This window comes from Pholcus phalangioides, unplaced genomic scaffold (assembly GCF_987345545.1).
Source record: "Pholcus phalangioides strain wild (caught in Gottingen) unplaced genomic scaffold, Ppha-v1.0 ptg000010l_1, whole genome shotgun sequence".
In the NCBI taxonomy this organism is placed as follows: Eukaryota; Metazoa; Arthropoda; class Arachnida; order Araneae; family Pholcidae; genus Pholcus; species Pholcus phalangioides.
The window spans coordinates 16,359,954-16,370,839 of record NW_028301603.1 but is presented as its reverse complement, the minus strand read 5'-3'; the positions used below and the strand labels follow the sequence as shown (position 1 = coordinate 16,370,839).

Here is a 10,886-nt window from a genome sequence, read left to right as displayed (position 1 = left end):
TTGGAATGTGTGTGTATGTGTAGAGTGAATCTGACGTGAAGTTTGTTTCTGTGTAGTGCTTCCATTCGTCATCAAGTTTTCTAACTATGAGTGAAGTTTAAGATTGAACAATACAATTATTCAATCATTACACTTTACTCATAGTTAGAAAACTTGATGGCAGATGGCAGATATTGATGTTAGACTGGAACCCCTTCTCTGCCACCTGAAAATTATGAAAGAAATTAAACATCGTGGTGGGTTGTCTGCCGTAAAATATCAAATTACTTCTCCGTTTTAACTATTTCTCATTGTCTCCACATCGAAAATAATTGCAAATTTGATAGACATGAAAACAGAAAATGACCAATCAGCACCGAGCAAGTAAAACTGAAATCCATGTCATTGCTGAGTAGTATCCTGAATTTTTTTCGGGAGGGTAACAACTGGTGTTTCGTAGGGGTACCACAAAGCGTCAGAACAATAACTACCTCTTTAATCACTCTATCTAATAGAGTTCCACCAATGATCCCAGACCCACGCCGACGAGGAACATCCTTTTGCCACCATTTCACCATTTACCCACTAAAGGAAACGATACGGATGTGATGCGGAAGACTGTTTTTATTTTTCCCAGCTTTCAATTTCCCTCACGACTCTGTGAGGTCATCGTCGAAGTACAAGTGCAAGCTGTCGATGGCGTCCTCGTCCGACAACCTCAGCCTTTCCACTTGCTGCGTTCTGTCCAGTAACCCGTTTCCCTCCAGCGTCAGGTTCATGTCCAGTTTCGAGCCGAGATGCGTCCAAGAGTAGCTGTAGGCGTGTTTGTTGAACGGCAAGTAACGCTTTCGACGTATCGTCTCGATCGTCTCTTCGCATGGAACCTGTTAAAAAGAATTCAAAATTAATAAATGAGATCCATGTATTTGAGTTTTGGGTTCCGGTTGGATGAGGGCTCGACTAAGACCTGAAGGTGTGTGGGGGGGGGCGGAGACAAAGCAGGTACCTGTGAATGAAATAAAATATTTTTTTAGTTCACCAGTGAACGTACGTTGCTTGAATTTGAGGTCCCCAAAACGGGTCCCTGCCTTACTTGCATCCAGCTATCAGTTGTGCTTTGGCGCAGAAGCCATAGCTAGAAATTTCACTAGGAGAAGGACTGAACTGGTAGAACGGAATGATTGACCAAGTACGTCGCCATCTTAACAGAACCATTTTCCGTGATGCGGAAAGACGCATTTACAGGGAGGCTTAGCTTGCTATAGCCCAGGGGCGGCAAGTTTGGGGGGGAGGGGGGGTGTGGAAAATTTCAGAAAAGAGCGTTAAAAAAGTTTGTAGAATGGAAGGGGTGGCAAAATTTTTATATATCACCAGTCAGTAAAACCATAAATCCGCTCTTGCTAGAGAGCGAGGGACTACGCCAGTGAGTGACCAAACGTGTGACCTAGAGAGTTTGCAAGCATATGAATGATCAAAAGACTGACCTAGAAAGTAAACGACCAGATCGGTGGGGATTGACAGAAACAATAACCACGAGAGTTTGCTAGCATGTGAGTGACCAAAATAATGTGACAAAATTTGAGGAATGAGTGGTCAAGAAAATTATAGTAGAATGCGAGAAGGGCGGCAAAATTTGTGTAGTCCCCAGGCAGTGAAACCACAAATCCTCCTCTGGCTGTAGGGTCTCCCTACCTAGCTCGAATTGCGCGCGCGCACACACACAGACAAACACATGCATACAAATTTCCACAACTACCTCCCCTAAAATCGTAGCACAAAATCTCATTATCATGAGACAACTCGCTCTATACACTTGAGGGTCCTTCTGGTTGCGTTATGGCAGTGTTTCCCAAAGTGGGCAATATCGCCGGTGGGTGATGGAATGGACCGGGGGCGGTAGAAGCTACGGGTATAACATAGGATCCTATGGGTTCGCTTGAGTTAGGGGGGTGATGTGAGAAAAAAATTTCTGAAAGGGGTGATGAAACAAAAAGTTTTGGACACTATGCGCTAAGGTGAGACCATGCGCTACGAATGCCCTGACTCAAATTCCCCAACATTCAGATTTGTTTTCAAAAGTCCGTCCCCCTTTCTAAGAAAAGGTCTATCTTGCCCTGGGGAGGAGAAATTCTCTGGATTACTAGTACACAAATTTGACATGATTCGATGTTTTGTTACCAAAATTACAAGTTGTTTCCCCAGGTTTGTTCAGCTTTGGTGCTAAAATCCGATTTTATAGGCTGCCAGAATAGTGCTAAAGACGCCAAAAGAGAAAGACTTGATACGAAAATGCTTAATTTGTTCTTCAAGACCGCTTTACTAATAGAGACAAAGAACAGCAGAATCACCTGAAATCACGTGACTCGATGCGTCAGTCATTTTCTGGCATTTCGAGGGGGGGGGGATGGTATAAGTCTTTAAGATCCTCCTTCCTGACAATGACTTCATCCTCGTGCCCCCCACTCCGGTTCAAGTCTATTTCCTCCTATGAGTATGGGAATTGGTAGGTAGGTACTTAGAGCTAAGGTAGGAGAGACTCAGAACTTTACTTTACCCAGGGGCTCATTGTGCGGTTAAGGCGGCCCCGTCTACGAGTCAAACTACGTGTTAACTAATTGCTCCTTACTTCGAGTATCACGGCTTGTTGAGTCAACATGTTGACTATCCGTACTTTCCTCTCGTTACTCGTCAGCAAGCCGATCACGAAACGATCGTCTTTCCACCAAGGCACCGGGTCCTGAACGCTGGGCTCGTCGGGCAATTCGAGCTTCTCCAGCGATGAGTCGAGCTTCTTACCCAGAATCTGCCGCCGGACTTTTTCCCACAGAATCCAGGCCAGGACGACGTCCCAGGATTTCTTCTCGTCGTAGCGCTTCTCTATCTCTTCCTGCGGAGGGACGTCGGCGAACCTCTTGAAAGGCATGAACGCGTCGACTCTGTTCGTATTTGGATCCACGTGGACACGCAGCTATTTGCAGAAATGATCGTGTTCCAAAATATTGCCATTACTTGATTAACCAAAAAAATCTATTTACAAATTTTCGAGGAAATGAGTGCATAGGTGGATACAGGAAGAGGGTTGATAGGGGCAACCACGCCCCCACTTCCCCTGAAAAATTTGTATTATTAGCATACAGGTACGAGGGTGGAGGTGGAAAATCCGCCATTCCATTTTCTATCGATCCACCCGCTCCGTTCGATGACCCTATCCTGTTTGAATGAATGTGCAAAAAGAAAAATCTATCAAACGAGATTGCGAATTTTATGCCGTTGTGTTGGTCTCTTCAAAAAAAACGTAGCTCTTAGTCATAGCAAACACCCATAAGCGAATACGGACTCTTTGAACGGGAGAGGGGGTATCGTGAGTTATTGTGAAAATACGGGGCCCCACACATGTGCGGAGATACGCAGGAGGGGGGGGGGCATTGCCCCCCAGCATCAAAGTGGAGTGGGCAGATCTAATGTATGTGTATGTATATGAATTGACATCATCATCATCATCGTACCCCCCATCAATAATGACTTTGCCCCCCCCCCCAGACTTCTAAGTCTATCTCCGCCTATGGTCCCACAGTCCTCTCCCCCCCCCCTCCTCATATGATACTAATACATCTTTTGTTTCAATGAACGGGAATGATCGCCATTTGACCCCCGTCTCGTATCCTCCTAGATGAAGACTGGTAGTATCTAGGACGCTTTAGCTCTACCCTGTACATAAGTGGATACAGTCTCCTTGAAGGCGTTAAAAAGTCTCGCCACAGAGAGCAACTGTCCTACAAACAGTACAAATACACTTCACTCACTTCACTTCTGAGATATAGATGGCAGCACTAAAAAAAAATCATACACAACACTAGATACGCACTCAGACTGTTAGGTACACATACTTACACTTCCGACACAACTCACTAGGTAGTAAATTGTTCATGGCGATAGACCTGAGTTGTGCTCGGCTTTAAAAAAATAAGTCTCCTTGAAGGGGGGGGGGGAATCTTCGAGGCTGTGTATAATGAACGAGGGAGTGAGTGTAAATACACCCCTCCCACTTGTACCAGATAATACAGATTTTTCAATAAGCGCGGGGGGGGGGGGGGTTGCGCCCTTCTCTCCCCCTGGAGACTCAATTCCCATAATGTTCCAGGACGAGGCTTAGATGATCATAATGGACTCCTCGATAGTGAAAGTTCAGTTCATGCCCTTTCCCCCCCCCCCCATCTAAGAGCCAAGCCAATCTGCTGAGATCTTAAGCAACCCTTCGCATTCTTCATGGCCCCCTTGTGATACAGTGAAGAACTTATCGTGTAAAAACACTTGTCCCGGCTTTCGGTTGTAGACCTGCCAGCCCCACCAAGGTACTATTCTTCTCCTGTTAACAAGCACTCATTATCCGAAAGTTCCACTGTATTAAGCCGGATTCACATCCACAGCTCTACGCAGCTTCAACTTAGAGGAGATATAATATTGCATCTCTCTCTCTTCCCTCAGGGCTTCAAAACCCGCAGAAAAACTGGTTTTGAGGCTAAAACAGCGCGGGATATTTTAATACTCAACTTTGTGTAGCCAACAGTCCAAAACCTGTTTTGCGCAGCTCAGAAATACACAGCACGGCCGAAGTGGACAAGGCTTCACGATTTTTTTTTCTAATTACAGTGAAATCTAGATATAACGATATTCTGCGGACTGAGAAGAAATATCGCTGTAGAGTGATTATCGTTATATCGTGAGGCGGTATTTTAATATTAGACTGCAGGCATTTCCAAACAATCCTTGAAAAAATCGTTGTAGAGTGATTTATCGTTACATCGACATCGAATATCGTTGTAGTGAGTTTTCACTGTATATAAATTCGTTCACTTAAACCTCCTTCTGCTCGGAGACAGATCAAAAATCATTGGATCAGTGGTTCCCAACCTTCATGTAACCCTTCATCACTTGGGGGTGGAGGGGCACATGTGTAACGTGTTTTACGTTTTACTACTGGTCTATCCTCCATGCAATACACTACCAATATACTAAACAATATACTACCATTTTACCTTCGAGAGGTGGGTGCAACATAAAATTAATTACTGTCGAAGTGTTGCCACATCTCTCTTCTTTTTTTTTCGTGATGAAGGCCTGCCGGCATTTACGCATCGAAGTTGGATGAAGTTCGTACCCCGGACCCCACGATACCCACACGACCGTACAGAAGCTGATGTACCTGACAAGACTCGGACTCTATCCCTTGAGGGATATAAGCCCTTTACCCGACTGGGTTGAGTCTTGCTGAGGAAGGTCGGACGGCCGGGGCGGACCCCCACGGATGGGTGCCCTCCCCGACAACCCACTGTAACCCCTTGTTCACCCTAGTCTGATGTTCTCCAACCCCCGTTGTTCCTGAAAGTACCCCTTTTTCCTCCGAATTTCCCTCCTCGGCCATATGCGCCCCCAGCCACACCCACGGCGGCCCTGCTCCGAAGTTCTCCACGTTGTTTTATTTAAAACAGATTGAAGACGATACATGACAGGACATATTATATACAGTGTGTACAAGGCAATATGGAAAATCATGTGCAAGATCATGTCGCTACGGACATGGAACAGAGAAAACAAACAAATATTGCGCATAGAGCAGAAATATAAACGATGCAGGCACTGTGCAAAAAATAAAAAACTGTACAGGTGTGTGTCGGTGTGGGTTACAGGCATGATGCGGGCTCAATTTATCTTTAGGACAACTTGCATTATGCGAGAATAGGCAATTACGATACTGCGTACAGAAGCTGTCACTTCCTGCGATGGCAGCAATCAAATGTCCACATCTATTGTCAAAAAAAAAACCGGCTAATTCATTAACTGTAGAACAGCAACCTTCAACCTTTTAGCCGTTCCCCTCAAGGAAAGGCTATGGTGGACTTGAGTACCAGGTTGGGAAATACTTAATTTAGATTACAGGATTGTTCTCGAGCCTCGGTTCTCGAAAGGTTATGCGATAACAATGATAATAATAATCTTTATTATATAGCGACAGAGGAAAATGACTCACGTCTCTGGTTCTGCTGTCAAACAGGTGACTCACGTCTTTCCCGCCGAAAGCCAACAGAGCATAGATATCATCTTCACTCCCTGTGGAAACACATTTTTTTCAGTGAGGATAATAGTCAATACAGCAACCTCTCCCCCCTCCGGCTCGGGTTCCCCAGGCCAAGAGAGAATATGCTTTTATAAATACAGGGTGATTATAAAAAAACTATCCCGACATATGGGCCCCTAACTATCATACCATTCACAGAAACTGAATGAAATTTTGGCATAAGGTATTTTGATGTATGCGCTCATGAATGATATGGAAAACAACAGTGTCACTCTAACAGTTACGGTTACAGTGAGAAAATTGCGAAAATATCAAATGGCAACACCAAGTTTTTTGTATTGGAATGTGATCTCCATTGTGAAAAACCCTAAATAGCGTTCGAACGGCAACTGTAGCATGAAAATCACCGGCGGTAGATAGGCTAAAAGTGAGGACAACCAATAAGGAGCATAAAATAAAGCATTTTATTGTGTTTCACAAATTTTCCACATGACCTTGTAGAGGACTAATCAGGCTGGGATCTCAGCCGAAGAAACGGTGTGACGAATGAAACGAACATTAATGCTCTGGTGCACGGCAAAGTCCTTTTTACTTTTTCCTTGCCTAGCTCCGGGGATTTTACGTGCTACAGTTGCCATTCCAACGCTATTTAGTGTTTTTCAGTATGGAGATCGCATTCCAATACAAAAAACTTGCCATTTGATATTTTCGAAATTTTCTCACTGTAACCGTAACTGTTAGAGTGACACTGTTGTTTTCCATATCATTTTTGAGCGCATACCTCAAAATACCTTATACCAAAATTTCATTCAGTTTCTGTGAATGGTATGATAGTTAGGGGCCCATATGTCGGGATAGTTTTTTTTATAATCACCCCGTATTACCATATAATACCACGAAAAATTGCCAGTCATTTATGGCGACCATACGTCCCGTATTTCCCGGGACAGTCCCGGTTTTCTTTCTGTTTCTGGTCGTCCCGACTTTTTTGCAAAAGTATCCCGTTTTTTCCCGTTTTTTACATGACGCCTACTTGGATTTTTATTCTTTATTGAAGTCATAGATTGAAATTATTTTTCATAAATTATATCATGATAATTACAACTATAAATAAGAACATTAATCTCCCACATTTGTCTTGTTGAACGTTTTATTTCGTGGAATTTATTTTAATCCACTGCAATTTGCTATAACGCTTCGTTCGCCGCCATTGCGATTTTTCATAATTTCAGCAATATTTGGCATCTTTGTACACTTTTGGAAATAATTGGCGATGTCCCGTATTTCCCGTATTTGGAATTAGAATTTCCCGTATTTCCCCGGAGAAAATATGGTCAGCCCACAGTCATTGCCAAAAATGATATCAAAGGTAAGTCGTTTACAATTATTGCTAAAAGTGCCAGTTGCAGGAATCGAAGCTAGGGAAGAAAAAGCTCGGAAGAAAAAAATTCCTCTTCATTGTTATGCTGGAAAATGCTCTAAAATATGAAAATATGCTTCAAATTCTGAAGATCAAGAAAAAATGCCTTAAAATTACTGAAGAAATATCATGAAAAATGCTCTATCGTGTAAAAATAGCGAAGAATGCAAAATATGGCAGGAATATCATAGAAATCCTAGCCCTAGTTGAAAGCTTGTTTTCTTCTCATCCGTTTTCATTTCTTCAGAGCTGTCTGCGGCTCCTCTAACCACTTGTCATGGACCCTCTTCCATTTGATTTTCAACCGTGGCCCCAATTTTAATATTCCAGGAACACAAGGAGCACTGGGATGAGAACCGCTACGTTGGACCACTACGCTACTACTATTATTCAAGCGTACATTTCTCTGAGTAATTTCTAACGAATTGGTACATGCGGGAACTTGTGTGCGTGCGTGTAAATGCGTGGCCCTAACGTATTTATGTTGTCAGAGTTATGCTTGTTTTTCGTATTATATTGGTGATGTTATCTGCCATCCATATTTTGGAAGTGAAAATGGCAAATATCAGAATTTTCATGCTATTTAAGTATTTTGTTGAAGGTATCGATGGGACGCTACTGAAGCACTGATCCTTTCTTTTCTTGGAGAGTACGTATGCTGAATGTATTCTGAAACGGGACCGAGCAGTCTGACCTAACTCAGCTGATAGGTAATGAAACATGGGATGGGGGGGGGGGGGAAAGCGGATCTGGTACGGGCATTGGACCAGATGGGGCGCGAATTTCATCTTATTATTAATCTTTCAACATCACAAGAGGGGCGTCAAAATGCGTGCTTCCCCCGACTGGCCAACCATCTAGTTGCGACACTCTGTACAACGGGTACACAGGAGTGATTATGACACACATAAGAAGTGGTTAAACCTGTAACTTATACTCACTGTTAGCCTCTTGACACAGAGGTGTAAGATCCAAGACTTTACCGAACAAAGTCACCCACAGGTCGTCCGCTTTATTGTGGAGGGCGATTTCACCGCGCGTGAAATACGGAAGTGGCGAATCAGACATGTGATAATCGATGGTGGTGCTGTCTGTACTGACGGTGTAATTTGGTCCTATCTTCAAACCACGACCACGTCTTTTTACCGTAGAACGAGTCGACTAATGGAAGGTACAAATCTATAATCACGAAACTCAATTCTTTGTTTCCGGTTAACAATGAAACCGCCAGTAAAATTCATTATTAGCATATAGATAACGAGAGAAAAATAACAGAGCTCTCTTGTAACTCTTCATGTAATATACATTCAAGCCCCCCCCCCCCCCGTGACTTTGACATGAGGCGGGTATATAGGGCTCTATCCCGAGGGTCTGCAATGTGTACTAGACAAATTTTGATCTACGAATCGCACTCTAAAATGCTGGGTGCCTTGATCCCGTGATCTCTTTTTTAAAACAACAAAACACAAACATATATGCAGATATAGGCGTGCGCAGAATTTTCTCGGGGGATGGGGGTTCAGATTTCCTCCCTTCTGGGGGGGGGGGGTTACGTTTTATCCTGCTAAATGACATTATAATCTTGGCTCGGGGGGGGGGGGTCAGAACCTCAACACCCCCCCCCCCCCACTTTGCGTACGCCAGTGTGTGCAGACATATACATATGTCCCATAGATATAATTTAGAAACGTAACATACACTTGTGACTTCAAGAGACCCGTAGGTCTTTTCATGACGTAGGTCTACAGGGTTAGAATTTCGAATATGTTTCAAGCAACAGGTTATATAAATAAAGACTAGACACGTCATATTGCATATTTGCTCATGTACACGTATTTACGATTTCAGTATACTGTACATAGTTAAATTACTTATTATGAAGATCATACTGTTACATAATTAAATTACCAACTGTGAACATCAGTACAATGCAATATAAATATTACACATATATTTATTTGTAAACAAACATATCTACACTTATCCTACATGATTCAAACACATATACAGGGCGTCCATAATTAAAAGACCCTATTTTGAAGTAGGCTACAGGCGAAACCAGTCATCAGTTCGGGGGGGGGGGGATTAGTTGCGCATGTCGCCAGTAGAGGGCGTTTCACATTGAATAACTTTAGTAAACATGTAAATTTATGTGATGTCACCCAGCAGCTGTTATAAAACCTAGAAACATTCGCCGAGATCTTGTGTCTCAATGTGTTTGATTGATGCTCACAATGACGTAATTTACGAGATCGCGCTTTCTTGGTCAAATTGTTTTGCCAAAGCAGCAATTCCACAGTAACTGCTCTACGGAAATATCGCTTCCACGTGATTATGACGCTCGACTCCGGTTCTCTCTGCAATTTCTAGCTCGCGTTGAGGTCGATTCAGAATGGCCTTGGAATATCCTCTGGAAGGACGAAGCGCATTTTCACTTGGATAGTGCAGTCAGTACTCGCAACTGCCGAATTTGGGAACCAGAAAATCCGTGCGCAATCACAGAGGTTCCGTTGCATTCACCAAAAGTGACGGTATGGTATGGCCCATCCTGCCATTCACTGCATCCCTTTTATTCTCGGTCTCTACTTCTACGAGGAGTTACGTTCTACATGTCCAGTGACATGTTCGATCACCGGAAAGCGATATGCATTGCTATTACAGAACGTAATTGTTCCGGTTCTGCAAGCACGTCACTGCTTTGCAGACACAATCTTTATACAAGACGGAGCTCCTCCACACATTGCAGTGTATGTTAAGAATGTTCTTAGAACACATTTTGCAGAAGGAACGTGTCATCAGCCGGCAAATTCCCTAATCTATGGTCTCCCTGATCCCCGGACCTTAATCCATGTGAGTTTTGGCTTTGAGAACATTTGAAACGTCGTGAAAATCCAAGAACTTTACCTGACCTTAAGGGCAGCATTTCACGCCACGTGCTGAACATTTCCTCGCGCATACTTTGGTCAGGCGTATTCCGAAAAACGGAGGAAAGTTGGGAAAAAACAGCCTTAAAAAAAGCGGGGAAAAACGATTTATCCGTTGTGTGCTTTTTTTTTTCAACTTCCCTCCGGTTTTCGAATTCGAATATCTCAGTGAATATTGCACTTAAAAACTTAGAAAAAGTATGCAAATAGCGTGTAGTACTCATATATGTCATTGCTGTAACAAGGGGGTTGTATAGTTATTAAAATAAAAATGCTAACTTTTTTATACTGTCCCTGTGTGTGCCCCAAACCCAAAAAGAAAGTTGTTGCCCTGTCTCTCTGATGATGCTAAATGAAAAAAAAAATCCGAAGAAAAAAACCCACCTTAATTCACTCCTTTATGTGACACCTGTGGATGGAAACACCGGAGGATCTCCTAGCGCGGATTGTCGTCGCCGCGAAAGACATCAAAAGCATACCTGGTATC

General features: G+C 43.2%; 1 protein-coding gene across 1 annotated transcript; it reads right to left on the bottom strand.

Moving 5' to 3' along the window:
* Positions 1-629: 629 nt before the first annotated feature.
* LOC149081001 (cytochrome b5 domain-containing protein 1) lies at positions 630-8,543 on the bottom strand. Its single transcript, XM_089238278.1, has 4 exons — positions 8,417-8,543; positions 6,008-6,087; positions 2,606-2,947; positions 630-863 (listed from the first exon to the last, which is right to left on the bottom strand). The coding sequence occupies exons 1-4, from the start codon at positions 8,541-8,543 to the stop codon at positions 630-632; spliced, it is 783 nt and encodes a 260-aa protein (XP_089094404.1).
* Positions 8,544-10,886: the final 2,343 nt, after the last annotated feature.